Raw genomic sequence first — 26295 nt, forward strand, 5'->3', positions numbered from 1 at the left:
CTGGGTCAGGAGTTTGAGACCAGCCTGGCCAACATGGTGAAACCCCATCTCTACTAAAAAACACAAAAATCAGCTGGGTTGTGTGGCAGGCACCTGTAATCCCAGTTACTCAGGAGGCTGAGGCAGGAGAATCACTTGAACCCATGAGGCAGAGGTTTCAGTGAGCCGAGATCGCACCACTGCACTCCAGCCTGGGCGACAGAGCAAGACTCTGTTTCAAGAAGAAAAAAAGGATGGTTACATCTATACTGAATACATACAGACATTTTTTTCCTTGTCATTATTCCCTAAACAACAGTATAACAAACTATTTACATAGCATTTACATTATATTAGATATTATCAGTAATCTAGAAATGACTGAAAATATACAGGAGGATGTGCATAAATTATATGCAAATACCATACCATTTTATACAAGGGACTTGAGCAGCATGGATTTGGGTATCCTTGGGGAATCCTGGAACCAATCCATGACACTTTCTGATGCTGTGAGGTGTAACCGTATTATTTGCTGCGAATTTGCAATTACTAGTGACTAAGGTGCCCAAACGAAAGTTTGTTTAAGCATGTGGAAACGAAATTACAAATGTAAAAATACTTTTTACTTTGTAAATGCATATGCTGTCATCTGATGAGTTTCTGATAAAGTGTTAAATCCAAGACTGAAAATTAATCCATGTCCCATGTAATTTACAACTTGAAAGTTACTTGAACTTGGGAAATGTCTTAACTAAGTTTATTCTTTTCTAATAATGTTTTACTTCTTCCTATATTCACTTATTTTCTCTGAACAGTTTCAATTTATTGAGATTTTGATGTCACATTGCTGGAATTTATAAGTATACTATTTAGAAAACAGACATTTTTTATTTTATAGTTACAAATGACTAAAGTAATATAGCATTCCACTTTTATATCATTTTATAGCATATGAGTACTTTTTTAAAAAATTTTCTTTTTCAGTTTAGACTACAGAACATCTCTTTAACAGAAGAAAAAGTCTGGACATAATTTGATTAATCTCATATATTGAATTTTTTTGCAAGTATGAATATTACTGTATTAGTCTGTTCTCACACTGTTCATAAAGACATACCCAAGACTGGGTAATTTATAAGGAACGAGGTTTAATTGATTCACAGTTCCACATGGCTGGGGAAGCCTCACAATCGTGGCTGAAGGTGAATAAGGAGCAAAGTCACGTCTTACATGGTGGCAGGCAAAATTGCTTATGCAGGGGGAACTCCCATTTATAAAACCATCAGATCTCATGAGACTTGCTCACTACCACAAGAACAGTATGGGGAACCACCCCCATGATTCAATTATCTCTACCTGGCCCTGCCCTTGATACGTGGGGATTATTACAATTCAAGGTGAGATTTGGGTGGGGACACAGCCAAACCATATCAACTACATAAATGCAGCCAATAAATGGCAATAAATCTTCTATTTGTTTAAAATGTATCAATACAACAGTAAATTACTTTAAAAAAAACTTATTTTAGATAATTTTAGATTTCCAGAAAAGATTCAAAGGAATTACAGAGTATTCTCTCATACACTTTGGTTTCTACTAATGTTAACATCTTTTTTTTTTTTTTTAGACAAGGTCTTGTTCTGTTCCCTAGGCTGGAGTGCAGTGGGAGATCACAGCTCCCTGCAGCCTTAAACCTCAAGTGATCCCCCCACCTTATCCTCCCAAGAAGCTGGGACCACAGGTACACACCCACCACCCCCAGCTAATTTTTTATTTTTTTGTAGAGACAGGGTCTCACTATGTTGCCCAGGCTGCTCTTGAACATCTAGGCTCAAGTGATCCTCCCACCTCGGCCTCCCAAAATGCTGGGATTACAGGCATGAGTCACTGTACCCAGCCAATGTTAACATCTTATATTACCATAGACCATTTGCTGAAACTAAGAAACCAACATATTTGATACATTATTATTAAATGAACTCAAGACTTCATTCAGATTTCATCAGTTTTTCTCCTAATGTTCCTGTTCCATTCCAGGATGCAGTCTAGGGTACACACGGCACTTAGCTAAATTACTTTCAAAAGCAGTAATTTCTTAAAATTCTACAGAGTAAAAAAGAAGCACTTTCTTACCTGCTTTACGCCAAAATTTCATGTGTTTAATTCCAGCTGTAATTAGTTTATCAGGCACATACGGGTTCATCTTTACAACAAAAATCTTATCTTTACTTCCCCTGAAATAAACATCAAAATGTTTTAGCTCTGAAGATTCATCATTTCTGTACTAATCTCTTGCCTAATCCATACCCTATCTTGATTACTCTATTTACTGAATATTTTTCTCCCACTTATCTCTCAGATGTGGACTGTGTATTTGTGTATTTGTTCTTTTGTCATCATTTTAATATGGTAATTCTGCTCAAGAGAATCTCAAAAGACAGAAATGGTCAAAACTGAACTTCTTTCAGACAGTATCTATAATACTGACTACAGTACTGTGCATAGGCAATGCTATTTGTGGCATGAATGGGTTAAAGGCAATTTTAAAACAATACTTTGTTATAGCTTAAGAGAGCCTTTCCAACTACAAAGTTCCTCTTAAACTATTGTTAATTTGGGCATTATCTATATATTCCATAAAAAGCATTTATCTATATATTTAAAGTGCTTTAACACTGCTTTAATAAATAGGAGGTTAAAATCTCTGACACTGTTGACTAGTTCCTCCTTTAAAGCATTGTTAATATTACTATAAAAAAACATGCTCACTATAGAAAACTCAGAAAATGAAGGAAAATATAAGAAAATAAAAACCTATAACTTCTTTGCGACATATATGCATGTGTATCTTTTTGCAGTTTAATATATAATGTGAGCATTTGATCATGCTCTCCAACAGCTCTATCATACAGTACAACACACTCTACCTGTACATGGAGATTTCAGATAGTTATATCCAATGCCATATTATAGTTATATTTAAAAGTGGGTTCACAAAGGATAAATCTACAAAGAAATTCTGAAATCATTTACTATGATTATATTATTTATTCAATGGTAACAAACACAGAAGCAATAAAAAGTTACATATTTGCTTGATTTCAAAATTGTTTTAATTTAAAATTTTTTAAGTCCAAAGTAATTCTAGTATTTTGCAAATGTGATATCAAGTTTTTTTCCTACCTTGCTATTGAAAGTTTCTCTCCTTTCTTCCAGTCCCACAGCACAACAGTATGGCTATCATCTATGCCAACTGACGCCAAACGTTTCCCATCCGCTGTGGAAAATTAATGATTAATGAGAGAGATAAACTGAATATTAACACTCAGAAGAGAGAAAACATTCAGTATATATTCTTTTTTTTTTTTTTTTTTTTTTTTTGAGACGGAGTCTCGCTCTGTCCCCCTGGCTGGAGGGCAGTGGCGCGATCTCGGCTCACTGCAAGCTCCGCCCCCCGGGTTCACGTCATTCTCCTGCCTCAGCCTCCCGAGTAGCTGGGACTACAGGAGCCCGCCACCGCGCCCGGCTAATTTTTTGTATTTTTTTTAGTAGAGACGGGGTTTCACCGTGGTCTCGATCTCCTGACCTTGTGATCCGCCCGCCTCGGCCTCCCAAAGTGCTGGGATTACAGGCGTGAGCCACCGCGCCCAGCCACATTCAGTATATATTCTAAACCCACATCCTATATTTAAAATTTGATAAAATAATGGTAAATGCTAGGCATGCATACAGCTATAAAAAGAACCAGAATTTATAAGGGAGGGAGAATGAAAGTTTCTCAAATCCTCTAAATGTATCTGCTCTCACTGCACCTGACCTCCTTTTCCTTATCTATCCATCAGGTTGGGATGGGAGGAGGGAGATAAGAAAAATGAAAAAAAGAGATTTAAAAAATACAAGGAAAGGGAAAACTAACAAAGGGATGAAGAAAATATTTATTGTAATTAAATTCACCATAAGAAATCTACTGTAATATAAGAACTTAGAGTAAGTATGAAAAGTTAATCAAATGAAAAACATGTAAGTTACAACATACTACCACTAATATGACTCCTTTTAGTAAAGGTCAATCGTATCAAGCAATACATAATGAACATAATAGACAAATCATTGAGACAAATGATCAGTGAATATCCTACGGGTGTGCATGTTTACAGGCTGTAAAGGCTCAGACCACAAGAAAATATTTTCCACTTTACCACACTTTGCAAGGCTCAATTAGTTCCTCATTGCTCTAGTGGTATTTTTCTTGGTGACTCACTTAGTTCGCAATTCATTTTCTAGTTTCTGTTAGCAAATCTTTGAATATGTATATATATTTCCCTCTGAACTCTACTATGGATAATTTATCGCTTCAGTCAGAGCAGCAAAAGCATTAATTCACTGTTTCTTAATGTAGAATTCTCTATTAATAGTATTTCCTCCCTCTTCCCAATTCACACCCTAACTTTCGCTGTAGACCTATCTGCAGTTGTCAAACTTTTAAATAAACCGAAAAGCACTAATATGATTTGAAATTATTTTTACAAGACGGCTTAAAATTGTCACTGTATAAATATGTCTAAAATAAGTATTTCAGTTCTCAACCCTTTCTTTGCTAGCCTTTTACCCTAAACATTTTCAAAGTTTAACTATAAAACAGCGAGATCAGTGCTTGCCCAATGTGGGAGATACAAACTACTTGTGGCAACTGAGATGAATTTAAGTTGTTATGTAGATAAACATTTTTATGTTACTAGAAACATGCAAATTTTAATAGGTATTAAAACTATACTTATTAAGTTATAATTATAAACTAGCTAGCAAATCCACACTTTCATAGTGTTTGATAAGGACAACAGTATACACATTTGATAAAAACTGTGAATGTCACAGCTAAAGGACAAGCTTAGGTAACACTGAGTTAGATTAAAATGCTATGTGTTGCCTCTGCATTTTGTTCATTCTTACTGAGATAGCAAACAGCTTTACCTGAGAAATCAACAGCACTAATACCACATTGGTGGTGGCCCTTTAATATGGACAATGGTTTAATGGTCTCTGTATCCCATATATGAATTGAGGGATCTCTACCAACCTAAAATAGAAAGAATTATAGACGTTATTATATACAATTAATTTCCATATCTATTAAAAGGAAATAAAATGGGAGATTTTTACAGCTTATTTACCACAGAAATTTATTAAATAAAAATTTAAAGCAGACTATACATGTGACTGATATTTTTTTCTTATACTTGTTCAAAAACTAATGAGGCTAAGTTCAGTGTTTCTAGGAATGATGTAACTAGAACTATGCGATTTTTATCATCTATTTCATCAATAAAGATAATAAATGCTTACTGAACATCTATTGTTTCTATGCAAGATACAATGAGCAATAAGACATTCAGGTAACTTTTGCAAACTCCTGCGAAAACAGGACATTATCAATCAAAGACAAACACCCCTTAATAGATGCTTAATGAACATGAAAAAGCTGTGGAGAAACAGTCCATGGAAGAGAAGGTACTGGAGGTGGGCCTTCAGAAAGTACAGAATTTGAATATAAAGAATTCTAGACTAAAATAATGGGGTAAACAAATATTCAGAGGGGGTTAAAGTACCAAGCATGTCAGCAGACCTGAAAAGGTAATTTTACTGCAGCACTCTCACTTATTTTTTAACTTGGTTTATGATGTTCACTAATGCACAGGTAAACTATCAATTCTTAATTACTCCTCTAGACTCAAGTAGTCCCTTTCTTTAACCCCAAGTATAAAGAGATATCTTTGTATACAGAGACAACTCCTGAAATAATTAATAGAACTATCAATTATAGTTAATTTAGAGATTGATTTTATTCATTTATTTATTTTTATTTTTTTGAGACAGAGTTTCACTCTTGTTGCCCAGGCTGGAGTGCAGTGGCGCGATCTCGGCTCACCGCAACCTCCGCCTCCTGTGTTCAGGCGATTCTCTTACCTCAGCCCCCCGAGTAGCTGGGATTACAGGCATGCGCCACCACACCCGGCTAATTTTTTGTATTTTTCGTAGAGACAGGGTTTCTCCATGTTGGTCAGGCTGGTCTCGAACTCCCAACCTCAGGTGATCTGCCCACCTCAGCCTCCCAAAGTGCTGGGACTACAGGTGTGAGTACCGGCACCCAGCCGAGATTGATTTTATAGAAAGATACAACAAATAACACTGCAATCAGCCAATATTTCACTAAGTTATTCAGCCAAACATTACCAGTAACTTTTTAGAAAACTTTTAAGATTTTTTATGGGAACAGAGTAGTAAAAGTAACTTTTAAGTTTTCTTTTTATATAAAACTTCTACAGAATTTGATGCTTTTGATGGTTTTACTGTACTACTCTCTTCTGGTTCCCTGGTTTCCTTGATCCCCACCCCCACCCTTGTATTTTATTTATTTATTTTTTTTGAGACAGTGTTTCACTCCTGTTGCCCTGCTGGAGTGAAATGGCATGATGTTGGCTCATTGCAACCTCTGCCTCCCAGGCTCAAGTGATCCTCCTGTCTCAACCTCCCAAGTAGCAGGGACTACAGGCATGTGCCACCATGCCAGGCTAATTTTTGTATTTTTTGTAAAGATGGGGTTTCACTATGTGCCCAGGCTGGCCTTGAACTCCTGGGCTCAAGGGATCTGCTGCCTCGATTTTCGAAACTGCTAGGACTGCAGGCATGAGCCACAGCGCCCAGCTTCCTTGACTCCTACTAGTGAGTTTCCTTCTCAATTTCTTCACCTAGTTACTTAAATACAAACCTCTCCCAAGGTGGTCTTTAATTCTCCAGTCTTCTCATTCTTCATTTTTGCCCTGAGGTATCTCATTTCTACAGTTTCAGTGGTTAAACAATAAATACCTCCCCAAGTCCTTCTCTCGAACAGTTACTTTTCCTCTGAATTCAAGACTTACATTTTCAACTGTCTAGTGGACATCTCACCTGGAAATTATGATGATGACTAACATTCACTGAGAAGTGATTTATGTGCCAGAAACTGTTCCATAAGCACCTTACAAAGATTGACTCATGTACCGATCACAACAACTCTACGAGATAGGAACAGATAATATCCTTATTTTAAAGGATGAAGAAACGAAGGCAAAGAGGGGTTAGGTAATTTGCCAGTAGCTAATAAGTGGAAAAGCTTGGATTTCAATATCATATTCCATGAGGTATAGACAGTATTTAGTATAATATTGAGTATTATTAAAGTACACTTAGCGCATCTCACTCGGATGAAGGGGAGAATGGAGAGGTTGGGAGAGTTCTCAGATAGGCTTAGCCTAAGTCTTAAAAGGAGCAGAAATTAAAGTTGGAAGGTTGAATACAAGTGAAGAGAAAGAGTTTTCTAAGATGAAGGAACTAAGTAAAAGATGTGAAATAGCATTATACGTGTTGGACAAATTCTAAGGCAAGAAAATAGTTTACAAAGAGGCAAATGGTCAGGAGTTGGAGAGTCAGACTTGGTTAAAAGCCTTTAATTGCATTGGGAGTCAACTTTCAACTCTGCATTGATGTTATGCCTTGAATTGCATTTAACCGAGTCTCACTCTCCAACCTCCCCTTTTCATCCCTTACCATTTAGAGCTTGTGGCTATTTAGACAGCTGTTTAGACAGCCTACAAGCTATTAATACTAATAAACATGGAAGAATTTTAAGACTTTTAGAAAGATTACTAGTGAATGGGGAAAATGGATAGAGGAAAAAACTTAAGCAGGAGACCAATGGCTATAGTAATGTTTCAGAAATTGTGAAGCACTGATTGTCAGTAGAGGTATGGAAAAATTAAAGATAAAAAGAATATTGAAGATAAAGAATAAATATATATTCAGGTGAAAGAATGGGTGCAACTTGAGGACTGACTAGCTTTAGGGGTGAAGAACAAGATTAACTTCCAGGCTTAGGCAACCAAGTTAATACAGTACTATGTTCCAAGAAGGAAGCGTAAAAGGATGAACAGGTTTGGAAGGGAAGACTAATCCTATTTACCTCCGTTTTAGACATATTGAACCTGAGTTGCCCACAGGACATCTAAATCAGTGTATTTTTAGTGAATTATATATATACACACACACACATATACACACATACACATATACAAACAGAGTAACTTGTCCAATTCTTGTACTACATTCTGATGAGCTCCCGATAGTGGCAGCCAGTCCGAGTTATCTTTGTGTTTCCCCAACAACATTTAATGCTTTTGAACAGGAAGCACTCAACAAGTATTTGCTGAATTAAACAAAATTTCTAAATTACAGTACAATTAGTCATGTTACTCGACTTTGCAGGTAAGTTTCTTTCACATTCTTTCATTTCCACTTAAGATTACAGTTCCTGACAAGGGGTTATTCTTTGTATTTAATTCTCCAAAAGGCAAACATTAAATACAACTGTGCATCCAAGACCCAGTTTGTGTTAATATAGGGGATAACCAGGTAGTTTTAACCTCTACCTACCCTCCTGATTAGTTCCTCCACTAATGTCCATAATGCATTCTAAGATTTGAACACTGTGAGTTATGTATAGTTCTTTAAATAATCTGGGCTTTTTTTTTTTTTGCCCTACTTTTACCTTTTACACATGCTATAATACAGTTAAAATGCTTTTTCCCAACTTCCCCTCTGCCAAGTAAACAATTCAGCTCAAATGTCATCATCTCTACGAGGGTTTCTTCGATTCTACTGGACACAATTAATCATTAGTTCTTCTTCATTACATTGCTACAAGACTTTGTACATATTTCTACATTTAAAAACAGGGTGATTTTGCCTTCCAAGGGACATCTGGGCACTGTCAGGAGATATTTTGGGTTGCCACAACTCAGAGAAGTGGGTGTTACTGACACTAATGGGTTGAGACCAGGGATGCTGCTAAATATCGTACAATGCATAGGTTAGCCTCCCACAACAAATAATTACCTGCCCCAAAACACCAATAGTGCTAAAGTATTGTCATAAATATAGATCAGTCTGATCTATACTTAGGACACTGTATAACAACTCAGAATATGAGTTTCCACCATGGCAAGAAGTTGTCTTATTTATCTTTATATTCCTAGCACATTTCTTGCAACACAGAATGTGCTTGATGAATGTTTCTGAGTGAATGAAAGAAAGGAATAAGGAAAGGGAAAGGAAGGAGAGAAAGAGCAAGTAAAGAGAGGCACAAAGAAAGGAAGAAGAATGGGAGAAAGAAAAAAGGGAGGAGTTTTCTCTCCTTTCAGGAAAGCTATATAGGAGGATGCAAGTTGAACCCCTTTTCCACATATCCTAGCTAAAAGGTATCTTTACACAGTCTTTAAAGCCAGACAGACTGAAGGCTTTAGGCTTTATTACCTATTAGCTGATTGATCTTAAGCAAATTATTTAATTTCTCCAAACCTGAACCTCGTCATTTGTAGACTGAAGGAAATAATTTTACTCTCACAAGGTTGAGGTGAGAATAAAATAAATATACATCAATAAACTAGTAAAATACTTACATATAGTAAGAATCTATAAACTTCATTTCTTCCCTTCCTTCTCTAAGAATATCCATATAGAGAGGTATCAGTTAAGATTTTCTCAGGGTTTTTTATTTCAATATTTGTGCTTTCTACTTTGGTAAACCTGAATAGATTACTATCCTGGTTGTAAAATAAAGAGACATAGTCCTTTGGTTTGTCACAGGACATTTGTTAAATTATTTACTGTTTTAGGTAACTCAACCTAAAGAAACCAGATTTCTAGTCTTTACGTTTTCTTTAATTTTACTCACTAATTTAAAAAATTAATATCATGACAGAAAAAAGAAGCCAGAGCTATGAGTTCCAAATTTACATTAAAATAATTCAAATTAAAACAATAAAAACTTTAAGTAAAACTGTAGGAAAAAAGTTTGGGGTAAATTTTATTTATAATCTGAAAATAAAACCCATTCTAAAGAATTCTTTACTCTTCATTTCCTAGAACACAAAAGAGATATATGATTAATTTATTTAAACTCAAACAGAGGTGTAGCTTATCTGGCTCACTGTCAGTCTTTCAAACCTACCTGGCCTGTTGCCACGTAGTCTTTCAAAGGATGAATAGTTAGGCAGAGAATATCATCATCATGACCCAGATAAAAACGCTGTGTGTTCTGCTGTCGATTATAAATGACACCCACTGCTGCCACATGGTACACAATTTCACCAATTTGAGTATAAAACAGATTACTTCGACAGTCATAACCTCTGTAACTAACATAGAAAACAAATCATATGTAATTAATTTTGGTCTTTTATCTGATCAATACAGAACATACAGGAGAGAAGTAGGTATTCTTTGAGTGAATCATTCAATTTCCAGTTTTACAGGACACTAAACAATTTTTTTTTTAAAGAGATGGGGTCTTGCTCTGTCACTCAGGCTGAAGTGCAGTGGTGTGATCACAGTTCCCTGCAACCTTGACCACCCAGGCTCAAAGGATCCTCCCACCTCAGCCCTCCAAGTAGCTGGGACTACTGCTGCATGCCACTGTGCCTGGCTAATTTTTGTATTTTTCATAGAGATGAGGTTTTGCCATGTTGTCCAGGCTGGTCTTGAACTCCTCAGCTCCACCCACCTTGGCCTCCCAAAGTGCTGGGATTACAGGTGTACGCCACCATGCCCAGCCTGAACAATTAAAAAATACCACCACCTCTGATCCAATAAGCTTTTATGAACTGCTCGGACTGCAAATAGCTAAATCTAAGGTATAATATTGAGTGAAAAAAACAAGGTAGAGAATAGTATGTATAGTATACTACTATTTACGTAAGTATAATACTAAAATTGTATACTATAAAATAAAACAATTGCTTTTTATAAGTAAAAGGTATAGAAAAGAATATATATTTGTAATTGTTGTACAAGTATTTCTGAAACTAATAGTGACTATCTGCAGAGAGGGGAAATGATGGCTGGGAGGGCAGAGGTGGGAGAAAGATTTTCAAACTGTACCCTTTTATACACCTTAATATAACATATATTCCAAAAATAAGTTTAAACAACAATTTCAAAATATCATATTCATCCGAGACAAAGTAGCCAAATCTTAAATGATCAAAATAAGTCCATTTATAGCAACCTTGCTTTGCACTTCAAAGAAACCCAATTCATAAAATACAACTGCATAAAAACTACTGACCATTTTAACACTGGAGAAAAAATACTTTTACTTAATAAATCCTTTTTAAAATTTTTGATAAGTATTATCAGTAAGGTAAGAAAATGAATGCTGGCTGAAAGGTAGAAAAGAGTCAGATTGGAAAATCTATTTCTGCCAAGCTGAAATGTGAGACCTGTCTTGACGGATGTTCTAAGAGAATTCAGAACCTGTATTTTGGTGAAATTAAAATATTTAGGCAAAAATGCTCATGCAAGAAGTTACAATATCATTCCAAATTAGACATATTAAGGGGAGATGATTACCTCTTACATTTTACTTGTTTAAAGAGGTCCATTTCCATAAATATGAAACTTTCATAAGATTTATTTTTTTATTTAATAAACACTTACATAGTGCTTATTATGTGCCACACAATGTTGTAAATCACCACTAGCATTGCCTTATTCACTCCTCATCAGAACCTTGTAAGGTAGGTACTTGATATGATTCAGATATTTGTCCTGTCCAAATCTCATGTTGAAATGTGATCCCCAGTGTGGGATACTGGGAAGTGCCCTGGTGGGAAGTGTTTGGGTCATAGGGGCAGATCCCTCATGAATGGCTTTATGCCATCCCCTTGGTGATGAGTGAGTTATCATCTCCTGATTTGTTCAAACAAGATCTGATTGCTTAAAGAGTCCAGCAACCCCCTTCCCTTTCGATCCCTTTTTTCTTGCTCTCTCTCTCTCACTACGTAACACACCTGCTCCCCCTTTGCCTTCTACCATGAGTAAAAGCTTCTTGACGCTTCACCAGAAACTGAGCAGAAGCTGCTACCCTGCTTGTACAGCCTGCAAAACACTGAGCCAAATAAACCTCTTTTCTTTATAAATTATCCAGCTTCAGGTATTCCTTTATAGCAATGTGAAATGGACTAACACAGTACTATTATCTCCATTTCACAGACACAAAAAAAGAAGCAGAGAGGTTAAGTGACTTGTTTAAAGTTACAAAGCACAGACATGCCCAGTTGTCCCAACAGTATCCTTTATAATCATTTTAAAAATCCAGATATTTAAAAAAATATCTTTCAATTTGGTTTTGTCTAATGTCTCCTTATGATTAGATTCAGGTGATGTGTTTTCCCCATGGGCAATGTTGTATACTTTCAGATACGTCATTTCAGGGGATACAGTCAGTTCTATCATTAGAGATGTTAAGCTAGTAAGAACCAAAATTCAAACATATAAATGAAAGATAGTTGTTTTATACCCGTGAACAAAGTGTAATCGAATACTATTTCCCGGAGCCCGCTCTCTTCTTTTAGAAGTAGCACTTTTTTGTTTCTCTTTGCATTGTTCTTTAAGCTGAGGTAGATCTTCTTTGTAAACCTTTAAAAAATGTACATAAGTAGAAATATTCTTAGAATATATATTAATAAAGGTTTTCATATACTCTCAATATAACTTTCAGACACCGTCTGAAAACAACCTTTAATAATAGTCTTAAATGAAAAGGTAATTCATGAAATTTACTCCCTTGGAAAGAATAAGCAAATTCACATTTTCTACATACCACACTGACAAACAGATATTTAGTGTTCCAGGAAATTTTTATACTTCACAAAAGAATACTGTTAAGGGAATAAATGTGAGTATACTATGACAAAATCCTATAGGCAAATAGAAGGCAAGCATACTTAATATACCAACCATTTAATGTAAAAAAATTTTACACAAGTGTACTCTAACACTGACAGTGGGAAAACTAATATAATCATACATTGCTTGGGAAATTAAAGACACAAAAGATAACAACAGATGATTAACGGGGAGCAAGATAAAGAAGAAATTGGACTTTTCAGAGAAAAACTGTGTGATATGGAAAATTACCTGTCGATGGTAGGTGAGCTGTGTCTCTTGTTCAATTTCAGAATCCAGCTCTGGAACATCAGACAGATCTGAATCTGATTCATCACTATGAGAGTCAGCCAGACTTTCTGTAATTTTTAAAAATGAAATGTTACTTGTTTAAAGAAGATTCATTTTCAAAACAGCACTGGAAAATTAATGATTAAGAGCTACGTCAGTTGACATGGAGACAAGCCATAAAACAATCAAATGAAATTACCTATTCAAGTGACACAGATGTCAGTAAACTGTACTACAGATTATCTTCCTCTCCACTCACTGCAAACTCAATAGCTCCTTTAAATCCCTTCACTGGCTCCCCAATGACCGCTACATCAAATTTAAATGTCTGTGCAAATATAAGTGAATATAACCTATAATTAACATGAAAAATAGCTAAAAATACTATATGCAACAGATGAATTGACATTAGATAATTTTGGTCAATAAAAGCATTTCCCAAATCTAGATACCCATCTCCCAGAGGATATATTCAATGTTTGTTTTGCTATTAATATAACTGTTTCTTCACTCATTATTAGACAGATTAAAATGCAATCAAAATGACTTTGTATTCCACACTCTATGACATCTAACTTTAAACATATAGAACTAATATTTTAACTTGAAATTTCTACTAATAACAAACTATACTGTTAGCTTATGAGGCTAGATTATACTTTAACATAAAATTGTTATTTGGGGGTTACTGAAGAATTATTTGACAGGGAAATTGCTTAGGTAATGTATACTACTCACCTTGGGGTGCTATGTGAAGAGCATCTTTCAGTTTTCTTTCAGGAATAAATTTCCACTGAAAGACAGAGTGATCTGCTCCACCAATAGAAATAACCCACTGATAATCATGTGACCATCTGACATTAGTTACGTGAGCTGAATGGCCAATATATTTTCTAAACTTGGCTCCTATAATAAAAATATATCTTTAAATTGATAAATGAATGCTAAACAAAACACCATTTCAAACAATTTTTATACATGAACCACTGTATCATCCTTCTATTAACTGAATTATGAACAAATGGGAAATAAGCTGACTCAAAAATTGAACAAATGAATGAATCTGTATCAAGGAATAAAAATATCTCCTCTGCTGATTCACAAGGAACCACAAAGGCTATGAGGCATTATCTTACCACTTTGAGAAAAACCTGGGAATCAACTGTTTTTATACTGAAACATTTGAATGTTTTGGCCTGAGGCCTTTGGGCTTAAGTGAAATTCAAAGAACTAATCAACTCAACCTTACCCCCATTATTGTCAACCCAAGCAGCCAGAGGATCCTTTTAAGACTTAAGTCATCAACAAAATAATAGCAAACTGAATTCAGCAACGCAAACTGAATTCAGCAACATATAAAAAGGATTAAACAACATAATCAGATGAGATTTATGCCAGGAATGCAAGTTAGGTTCAACATTAAAAAGCCAATCAATGTAATACATCATATTAATCGAAGTCAAATATGCCCAGTTGTTCCAACAATGTCCTTTAAAATCATTTTAAAAATCCAGATATTTTAAAAAATATCTTTCAATTTGGGTTTTGTCTAACACCTCCTCGTGATTAGATTCAGGTGATGTGTTTTGGGTATGGGCAATGTTACATCCTTTTGGATATGTCATTTCAGGGGATACGGTCAGTTCTATCATTAGAGATGTTAAGCTGTATCATTTGGCTAAGGTGGTATACACCCAATTTCTCCAATAATAAAGGAATCATTTAACTTTGTGGTTTTCTTAAAAATCTCTGTGGCAACAGGGATAGATTTTATTTATTTATTTATGACAGAGACAGAGTTTCGCTATGTTGCCCAGGCTCGTCTCCAGTTCCTGGGCTCAAGCAATCCTCCCGCCTTAGCCTCCCAATGTGTCGGGATTACAGGCATGAGCCACTACATCCTACAGGAATATATTTTTAGAATATATTCTCTATCTCCTCCTCCTGGTATGTGGCATTATATACATATTCTTGTTAAAGTACACAGGATACAATGATGGTTAGCTTCATTTTGATATTGTTTTGAACATTTTATATTAAGTTATAGAAGACTTGTATATCAGGATGCCAAAGCCCCATCAACAAAATTCTGGAGAAAAATTTTCATCTTGGTCATTAAGATAGCTATCAAAATTAACACATAAAATAGAATCAAAACTCATCTAAAGTTATAATTTACTGCTGCTTAATAGTAATACTGTTATTTTAGGAATAAATTTTTTATGTAGCTTAATATAAGTCACTAATTTAACTTCCCATATTTCAACCCAGCAAATACTATAAGGTAAGGGCTCTTATATAGGAATGCATTACTTGCCTATCGAGAGAGCTTTGCCTACTACTACTACCTTTGATGCAACCCTCAAGCACTCTTAGACATCAGAGAGTCTTAAAAGTTAAAGCCAGAAATTCAAACAAATAAAATTCCAAGTTCTAAGATCTACTAATTTGTTATGTCAGGGCAAATTAAAGAGTTAAAGCATCTACTCTGACTACACTGAGTGATAGAGAGAGGTACAAATAATCCTGTAAGTCCCTTCCCAACTTTTCTTTGAGACTTTTCAAAGACCCTCTTGGATAAACCAAGGCAATTAAACAAGAAAGTTGTAAAATAAGTCTAAGAGAAACCAGTTAATTGTAGTCAATGGGACTGTATTAATAATTTTTAATAACCAAATTTTTAATAATTTGTTCTGATAAATGGGTGTCTTAAAAGTGAACCTAGATATCACATCTTTCATGAAGTGACCTTGACTCACCAAGACCAAGTTACATCCTTCCAGAATTCTCTGTGATTACTCCTTGTAATTATACTTACATAACACTGAAATGTAATAGACTATTTACTTGTTCACTCCTCCATTAAAACTATAAGCTCTTTGAAGAGAGCGGTGGTGTCTTGTTTAATATATATCCCTGGTGCCTGGTATATAGCAAACACTCATTAGATATTTGAAGAAAGAGAAAAAGAAAAGAAAAGGAAAGATTACATTTCCTTTTGCTCTGCTTGGACATTTGGGTTGGAATGCTAGATTGTAATGGAGGAAAGAGTAGTGAAGGAAACTGAGGGCATGAAGATGATTCCAACCCCTATAATGCACAGAAGAGGGCAAAAGTTTGATGTAGCTTAAAGAATATCAGAATTGAAATCAAAAGACTAGTGCTTGAGCATCAGTTTGACCATTTAATAGCACAGAAGTGTGAGCATTCCACCAAACCTCTTTTGGACTCCATTTCCTCATTTTGAAATGTAAATTGGATTATATGCTCACAAGGTGCCTTTTGATTATGAAAACTATGATAAAAAATGATTCAATAATAAGAATAGTTAAGGCCTAAACAGTATATCATCAATTAGGACGAATATCTCAGAGAAAAAACTTATCAAGACAAGCTATAATGATCATAGAAGCTTCCTATTTAAAAGAAGATGAAAATTCTTGGTAAGGATAAAGAAATATACTAAAATACTTGTGTTTCAATGACTCCATTTCTTTCCTAATGTGTTTTAATGTGCATTTTCACACAAGGGTAATATGAACTAAATATTTTCAATATATTGTAGCAATATGACAAAAGACTTTTTCCATTTAACTATGTTTTAATGACATTAAACTTCTAGATATGGGAATATATAAATATATGAAAATATCTTTCTGACCCTAGTAAAAGCAACAATTTCTTAATATACAAATCTACACTACCTATAAGAAAAGAAAGAGAAATAGACTTAACTACACTGAAATTAAGAACTGGCCAAGAAAATACATCATTAAGAAAACAAAAAGGCAAGTCACAAACTGGGAAAAGATATTTGCAAACTATAAAAATTACAAAGCATTTGTATTATAAGAGTATATAAAGTAATTCTTACAGATCAATAAAAGAAATAACTCAATAGAAACACAGGAAAGAGATATGAACCCATGTTTCACAGAGAAGAAAACACAGGAGACCAAAACATATTTTAAAAGATGGTTAACCTCATTTGTGGTCAGACAAATGGAAATTAAGACCTCAGTGTGACATCATTTACACGAACTGGATTTGCAAAAGTTAGAAAGTATAGCAATATCAAGTGCTGAATCAACAGGCTTTGTAAAATTGTATAACCAATTTGGAAAATAATTTGGTATTTTCTTATAACGTCCACATTCTCCATGACCCAGAAATTTCACTCCTAGTTATTTCACTACTTTAAGAAACCTGATTTAATATCAAAAGATGGGAAATGACCCAAATGTACAATGACAGGCAAATAAATGCATAAATTGCAGCATAAACTTACAACACAATATTTTGCAGCATTAAAGCTACATGCAACAAATGGAAAACAGCACTGAATAAGTCCCTGTTATAAATTTGTTGTTGTTGTTGTTTTTGTTGTTGTTGTTGTTGTTGTTAGATATTTGGTTTTTCCTATGAATTTCCTGGAATCTAAATGATATTTTCTCCAAATATAAATTTTCATTTGCCAACAAGAAGTACAGAGAGGATCTTGGCCATTATTAACAGTGATGGAGGTGATGCCCTCACCCTGCCCTCACCTTTCCATTCTCCCTGACCCTGATCTGCTCACCATCCACCAGAGCCCCTATGCTGCTGCCTAGAAAGAGTCCTGGATTCTTTCAGAGATTATGGTCAGGAGCAGGTGAAACTAGAGAAAAAGAGGATGATAATGAAGAAAAAAATATGAAGGGGGTGGAATGCTTTGGGCTGAAATTAGATTGCAGTAAATGTAGGGTATATGTGGTTCATGCAATCATTCTCTCTTTTCGCTAACTTCATATATTTTTTGTTTCAATTACAATGATTCTATAACATAAACTAATTCTATTATTTAAAATCCACATTTTGTAAATGCTGCACTTCTAAGAAGTCACCTAATGAATATCACCTGAGTGGATATGTAAAATACATGAATACATCAGCTCCATTTTTCTAACCTTAACTTGGACTAGCGATGCAACTTAATAATTACTCTAAAAGAAAGAGAATACCTCTTTCCAGTAATACTGCTAACTTCAAGGTATGTAATTATGTGAATTCAATACATACATAATCTTTTTTGGCCCAAGTGGTCTGCAAAACACAAAATCTTAAAATACTTATATTAATATTTTAATATTAAAATATTAAAATTAAAATGCAGTAGTCGTATTCGGTCTTTCCCACTTACCTAGCTACAATCTCAAGCTGATTCACAAGTGCCTAGAAATAAAAATCATCCTTACTAGAAAATAAATTACCAGCAAAAAATCTAACAAAAGGGAAACAAAAAAGAGGAGCAATTTATACTTATATCTTTGAAGGAGTGAATAATCTCTTAAAACAAGACTAATTTTCTTAGGCTTTGGTAAAATATTCACACAGCAATTCAAAGAACTACTACACATTTTATAAATGAAATAAAATTACTGTGCAATAATACCAACTTCTCTCTTGCAAATGATAAAAACAATCAATAAATCCTATTCACTTAAGAAAACTCAGAAGATTAAAGCATTTTTGTTTTTGCATAGAGGGCAGTATGTGAAACAATTAAGTAGGAGCAACGTCTAAGAGTAAGATCATCATGACTCTTACTGAATCTCACACTTTATAACCAAGCAAGTGCCATCTTAAAATTTGTTGTGCCTGGTGACTCTCATGTCCTGGCTATGTGGTGGGACTCAGAAATAGGGTACTTTAATTGTTAGAGATTTAACCAGCCTTTTGATATGGTTTGCCTCTGTGTCCCACCCAAATCTCATCTCGAATTGTAATCTCCATATGTTGAAGGAGGAACCTGGTGGGAGGTGAATGAATTATGGCGGCAGTTCCCCCATGCTGTTCTCGTGACAGTGAGTGAGTTTTCATGAGATCTGATGGTTTAAAAGTGTTCAGCAGTTCCCCTATTGTTCCTACTATCTCTCCTACTGCCATGTAAGACGTGCCTTGCTTCCCTTTTACCTTCTGCCATGACTGTAAGTTTTCTGAGGCCTCCCAAGCCATGGGGAACTGTGAGTCAATTAAACCTCATTTTTTAAAAAACAAATTACCCAGTCTCAGGAAGTTCTTCATAGCAGTGTGAAAACAGACTAACACACCTTTATTAACACACTTAGTGAAATATCTTCACACGCACCTAGGAAGCTGACATCTCACAGGCAGGAACCAACAACATGGCAAGCTGGCCAAGATCTTAAACTCATCACTTTACCTTAGAGGCACAATGGAAACACTAGCCTGGGCTTCTGGAAAAATTAAGCCCTTAAGTTTGACATCAGCAGATTATATATTTGAATCAAACTACTTTAGCTGTTTCCAAAAATCACCTTTACTAAGCTACATTTTTAATGTTTGCCCAACGGCTTGTATCAACAAGCCAGGTGAAAAATCACTACTGCATCTGCTATAGGTGTTGATGCTCTAGGAATACACATTCACTACATCGAATATAAAGTTCCATACCTCAGGAAAGCTCCTCAAAAATTTTCCAAAGAAACTTTGATTTGCTAGAGAAGTAAGTATGCTTTTTTTTTAATGTAGAATGAAAACTATTTGTGCCCTGTTTTATTTTTGGTTTCCACGAAGCTCAGAATTAAATTTGATGTTTGACTACTGTCATTTTCTTTATCTAGTTTGAATATGGTACTTCTATTTACATTTCCCTGATACTGATTCTCTATTTGTATAGTTACTTTAGTACTTATGGACTTGTTATGAACTGACTCAAATACTTTATGAAATAGGCATGGAATAAATCAATGATACCTAATAGAGCATTTTATTTAATTATCCCAGGTCTATGAACAGAATGATTTGTATCATTTTAGAAGAGATCCAAGAAAAAGAGGTGATAATATAAAACATGTAGAAAATAATCAAATGATAAGACCCTGTATTAGTCCATTTTCAAACTGCTATAAAGAATTGCCCAAGACTGAGTAATTTATAAAGGAAAGAGATTTAATTGACTCGCAGTTCAGCATGGCTGGGGAGGCCTCAGGAAACTTACAACAATCATGGGAGAAGGCGAAGCGGAAGCAAGGAAACTTCTTTACAGGGTGGCATGAAGGAGAAGTGGGTGAGATCACAGGAAAAACTACCATTTATAAAACCATCAGATCTCGTGAGAATTCATTCACTATCACAATAGCAGCATAGGGGAAACTGCCCCCATAATCCAATCACTTCCCACCAGGTTCCTCCCTTAACACCTGGAGATTATAATTCAAAATGAGATTTGGCTGGGGACATAAAGCTAAACCACATCAGACCCTGCTCACGCCTGTAATCGTAGTACCTTGGGAGACTGACGCAGGGAGATCGCCTGAGGTGAGGACTTTAAGACACAGCCTGGCCAACATGGTGAAACCCTGTCTCTACTTAAAATACGAAAATTAGCTGGGCGTGGTGGCGCATGCCTGTCATCCCAGTTACCTGGGAGGCTGAGGCAGCAGGGTTGATGGAACACAGGAGGTGGAGGCTGAAGTGAGCAGAGATTGCCACTGCACTCCAGCCTGGGTAACAGACAGGGCGAGACCCTGTCTCAAAATATATATATATATATATATATATATATATATACACACACACAACCATCATTGTATAGTCTGACTCTATGAAGGAATTCAGGAAGTGAAAAGAAAAATGTTTCTTTGAAAAGAAAGAGATATTCATAACAACATATGAATTCATAAAGAATATATGCATTCATAAAGAACATATGCATTCATAACATATGCATTCAAAAAGAATTTTCTAATAAAACTTCATGACCAAAATAAATGTAGCATATGACAATAATTTTTTAATTAGCAAAATGAAACCCTTTACCAATCTGTGTAAATTTTAAAAATGTGAAATCCTTTAATTTATCTCAAGACGAATTTTCTGCAAGAACATAAAAGTCTTCTGTGAGAGAGAGGTTACTTAACAATATTTTGAAAGTAAAGGTACCTTTTCTTAAACATGGATATCGGAATAATTTTATAATTCCATAGTCATCAGCTGTAACTAAAACTTGGCCAATATAATTTCCATCTACTGAATTTATATCGTTGATATCTGAATACTTGGGCCAAATTCCATTTACTTCAAGGCCTGAAACACATGTCCATGAAGCCCAATGAACACCTTTTATTTCTTCTGCACTTGTCACTTCTTTTCCCCCTAAAAATAAATCAGAGTCTTAATTTAAGAAGTTATTTCATTTGATTTTCTCAAGCCTAAACTGTACTGAGAACATATTAAATTCCAAAATTTAATGAATCGTCTCACCCCACTTAGAGGAAAATACATAAATAGGTAAGTTTGGGTTAAGAGAAAAGAAAACTAAATGCAAGAAATTTATAAAAAGCTACTACAAAAATTATACTGATTCAGAGACACACATTGCCTTGGATGTTTAGCTTAGCAGGTTCCCTTATGTGGAGAAGAAAACTGAATCCTATTTAAAAAATGATACAGATTAGTCATAACAGGGTAAGTGATTTTAAAAAAGGTAAAAGCTATGAGAAAGTGGCAAATCAGGTATTAAAAAAAGAAGCCTAAGATACATAGTTGAGAAAAAAAGAGAGAACTGGAAAAGACCAAGAAGAAAGGATGAGTGTAGGATAATATATTTACATTAGGTAGACTGTTAATGAAAAACTTTTGGGGAGATGCATTCATTGAATTATGCAGCTTATTTTATGTAATAGGTTCTTGGAAGATAGTGACTAATTCCCTAAGCATCACAACAAATGAAGTACTATGTGGTGGCTGGGTGCAGTGGCTCACACCTGTAATCTCAGCACTTTGGGAGGCCGAGACAGGCAGATCACTGAAGGTCAGGAGTTCAAGACCAGCCTGGCCAATATGGTGAAACCCTATCTCTACTAAAAATACAAAAACTAGATAGGCATGGTGACGGGCACCTGTAATATCAGCTACTCAGGTGGCTGAGGCAGGAGAATCACTTGAACCCTGGAGGCAGACGCTGTAGTGAGCTGAGAACTTGCCACTACACTCCAACCTGGGCAACAGAGCGAAACTCTGTCTCAAAGAAAAAAAAAATAACTAAGAGGTAATATTTCAATGATTCTGCTTTTATCCCATTCATTCACGCACTCACTCATTTGCTAATTTATTTACTCATTTGTTTAGTTAGAGCCATGGTCTTGCTCTTTCACCCAGGCTGGAGTTCACTGGCATGATCTTGGCTCCCTGCAGCCTTGAACTCCCAGCTGAAAGGATCCTCCCACTGCAGGTGCATGCCACCACACCCTGCTCCTTTTTTTTTTTCTTTTTGGTAGAGATGTGGTCTCACCATGTTCCCTGACTGTTCTCAAACTCCTGGGCTCAAGAGATCCTCCCACCTCGGCCTCCCAAAGTGCTAGGATTACAAGCATGAGTCACTGCACATAGCCTATTCCTCTCTTTTAAAATTTTTGGTTGAAATTCTGTTTTTCAAAGTTAGTTATTAATATTTGCAAGGTTTATTTGTTTATTTTTTTGAGACAGCCTCTTGATCTGTTGCCTAGCTGGAGTGCAATGGCAACATAACGGCTCACTACAGCCTCATCCTCCCAAGCTCAAATGACCCTCCCGTCCCGACCTCCCAAAATAGCTGGGACCACAGGTGCATACCACCACACCCGGCTAGTTTTTGTATTTTTAGTAAAGGTGGGGTTTTGCCATGTTGCCCAGGCTGGTCTCAAACTCCTGGGCTCAAGCTATCGGTCCACTGTGGTCTCCCAAAGTGTTGGGATTACAGGCGTGAGCCACCATGCCCAGCCTGCAAAATTTATTTGAGATAAACACAAAAAACAAATAATTTATGGGTCACACATTTCCAGTAATTATATTCACTTAATTAGTTCCAGCCACAAAAATGGCATTTTGACTCTCTAAGATACAGTGGTACTTTACCATACACTATGATCATGCTACGGAATTCAATAAAAAGAGAATCTGTTTTAGATCCTCCAGCCAAAGGAGTTTTAATTAAGAACCAAAGGATTTAGAGTAGTAGCTGCCAAGGACTGGGAGAGGTAGAGGTCAATGGGGGCCAGGTGGGGGTGGATATAAGGAGAAGTAAGTTTCAGTTATATAGGATGAATAAATTCAAAAGATCTAATACACAGTTTGTTTACTATGGTTAATAATGCTGTTACTGTATGATGTATCTGAAATTTGCTAAGAGACTGGAACTTAAATGTTCTCAACACACACACACACAGATGGTAACTATGTGAAGTGACTGATACATCATTTAGCTTGATCGAGGAAATTGTTTCACAATGTATATATCAAAACTTTACACTGTACATTTTCAATATATACAATTTTTAATGTCAATTATACCTCAATAAAGTTGGAAAAAACCCAAAAGGATTTCAATATAATAAGGCAGACTTACAGAAAAGTCTACAATGCCTGAAATATCAGCTCAGATCTTCTTTGATTTCCTATGTCAAATGTAACTTAAAATCTGCTTCTAGTAAAACTCTAAAATATTGTATAGGCACTACAAATCTATAATTTGCTAGAAATTGTTACCTGGCATTCTATAAAAAAGTCTTTTCCCATTTCCATCATTTGTCTGCAAATATCTACTGTCTGAAGACCAGTCCAGATGAGTGATGAAACTAAGGGATCCCAAACACTCGCCAACTTTTTTATAACGCTGAGCAACTCCATAAATATCAACTGAGCTGTCATTGCATCCAACAGCAAGGTAAGTTCCATCTGGTGAATATTTTAATTCATGAATTGCTTCCTTCCTATCTTTAATATGTACAACTTCCGTCATATCTCTGTTAAAAAGAAAAAATGAGACTACATGAACAGAAGTCACAACAGAATTCATTCCGTTTCAAACATGTCTAAAATGACTATGAAGCCGTATCCAGTGTTTATACAAATAAACATAAATAACACAAGTAGTATTAATTCAGGAACAATACATTGCTGAACAGAAATACATGGAAACAATATATGCCAAATGTTCAGGAAAATGCTGAATTTCAGTTTCTAAATTACTTTAAGTACTTTAGAGATCCATACTAAATTTCTGGAGTTAACAAAGAATAAAGGAAATAAAGTAACAAATTTTTACGGTAAAAGAAGTTCTTTGTAAATATGGAGTTTATGAAAAATGTTTAATTTAAACACTATAATTTTCAAACAATTTTTTTTGTAAGGAGCTAAATGTGCAAAATTACATTCAAGAAATAATAAAGGATGAATTCATCTGTATTACTTCAGTAATACTATTTTATTTTATTTTATTTTATTTTATTTTATTTATTTTATTTTATTGAGGCAGAGTCTGGGTCTGTTGCTCAGGCTGGAGTCCAGTGGCACGATCTTGGCTCACTGCAACCTCAACCTCCCAGGTTAAAGCGATTCTCACCTCGTGCCTCAGCCTCCCGAATAGCTGGGATTACAGGTGTACACCACCGTACCTGGCTAATTTTTTTGACCTTTTTAAATAGAACACACATTCCTCCCTTAGGGACCATGTTGAGCAGTGAAGTGTAACTTTCTTTCAATGATGACTTCTTATGGAGTATCCAAAATAATACAGATATTAGTAACAGCCAAAAAATAGAAAAATATGTAGTAAAACACCACTGAGTTTCCAAAGTTGTGGAGTTTGTGGGCAGGAGGAGGAGAAGCAGAGGCAGGGAAAAAAGGTAGGAGGAAGTAAAAATTCTTATTTCCAATCAGTGTCAGAGACTTTTCTCCAGATAAATTTTGCCTTCATCAACTTCTGACTGTTACATGTGCAAGAATTAATCTTCAGTTGTATTTGAGTCACTATACAGCTGTGGGCCTGTTAATTACAGTACTTAGTGATTACCCTAATCAAAGTAGTGTTAGAAACAGAAATAGAAAAATGAGCCCCAAGATAAATCCAAGATTGCATTCTTTGAACCTTCTGTACTTTTTTTAAAAGTTTCCCTGGTTAACATCACTTTTGCCTCTGCAGCTTGCAGGGTACTCTTCCTATGCATAGACTCATACAGCTGCCTATGCATTTCCCAGGGACTCCTTCAATCCATATACCTTATTGCCCTTTGCTCCATATCCATCCATCCATCCATCCATTCCTTCCTCCTATATGGAATAATATTTTTAAGAAAAGTCTAAGGCACTATTTGGCAGCTTTTACTTTTTATGCCTCCTTTATTTAAAATTTTATAATTATAATCATCTTCATGACCTTCATTAAAATGCTTCTGGAAAATTCTTCAGAAGTATTTTGGTATTTTTTATAGCATTTTTGTTCTAGAGACTTAATTGCTCCCAATTAATGAGAAGAATGGTTTATGTCCAAGGTTTTCTGTTAACATGCCCCCTGCTCACCAACACACGCGTGCGCGTGCACACACACACACGGTAGAAGATAACAGAGAGAGATTCTGGTTGACTGATTGGTTTTTTAGTATGAATAATATTGCCATGCCAATATTATGAATTATATGACTACTCTCTCACATGAAGAGATTCTCTGACAAATTTAAAGGAAAGATGACAACTATTAGATGAAAATTTGTTAATTTTTTAAAAACATTCTGAATTAAGTCTTCTGGGAGACTAATATATGATCACTATGGTTTCTTTTAAGAAGCAGAGGGAGGCAAAAGTCTGGGAATACTCATACATGAACAGTTCATAATACATCACAAAGTAAAGGTACAGAGTTGATCAGAGCATATAACAGAAGAATCTATTTCTAGCTGAGTGATTCTGGGGAGACATATCAAAGGAAGTGGAGTAGATAGCTATGATGTCTACATTTTATTCCGATTAATGAATGAGATTTAGCTCAGTAGAAGACAGGAACTGGAGGTAAAGGACCCATGTTTCAGCAGAGACAATAGTATGTGAAAGAGCTGATGGCAAGAGAAAGTATTCAAGTTCAGCTTGTGACGGCCACTGTAGTTGAATGGATACAAGCAAGGGGACTCTGGTGTGAACTCAGTCTACTGAGGGAGGCCGAGGGAAAATCATGAAGGGGGCCTCATATGTCTTGTTAAGATTTTTGGCCTTAATTTGTGAGGTTAAGCTAGGATAAGATGTACCAGTCAGATCACTGATTTGGTTCCAAGGTAAAAAACAAATTAGGCTGGGTGTGGTGGCTCATGCCTGTAATCCCAGCACTTTGGGAGGCTGAGGTGGGCAGATCACGAGGTCAGATGGAGACCATCCTGGCCAAGATGGTGAAACCCTATCTCTACTAAAAGCACAAAAAATTAGCCCGGCGTGGTGGCATGCACCTGTAATCC

The 26295-nt window shown here is 35.5% G+C and overlaps 1 protein-coding gene across 1 annotated transcript in view; it reads right to left on the reverse strand.

Moving 5' to 3' along the window:
• EML5 (EMAP like 5) overlaps positions 1-26295 on the reverse strand; it is a 205549-nt gene that overhangs the window by 94626 nt on the left and 84628 nt on the right. Inside the window, exons 9-17 of the mRNA XM_010384118.2 lie at positions 23561-23817; positions 20978-21190; positions 13772-13939; positions 12995-13101; positions 12375-12493; positions 10026-10212; positions 4955-5060; positions 3167-3260; positions 2117-2217 (exon numbers count right to left, since the gene is read on the reverse strand). Of these exons, the coding sequence (XP_010382420.2) occupies positions 2117-2217; positions 3167-3260; positions 4955-5060; positions 10026-10212; positions 12375-12493; positions 12995-13101; positions 13772-13939; positions 20978-21190; positions 23561-23817 (1352 nt within the window). The remainder of the gene's footprint in view (positions 1-2116; positions 2218-3166; positions 3261-4954; positions 5061-10025; positions 10213-12374; positions 12494-12994; positions 13102-13771; positions 13940-20977; positions 21191-23560; positions 23818-26295) is intronic.

The sequence above is a fragment of the Rhinopithecus roxellana genome, chromosome 5 (assembly GCF_007565055.1).
Source record: "Rhinopithecus roxellana isolate Shanxi Qingling chromosome 5, ASM756505v1, whole genome shotgun sequence".
NCBI lineage: Eukaryota > Metazoa > Chordata > Mammalia > Primates > Cercopithecidae > Rhinopithecus > Rhinopithecus roxellana.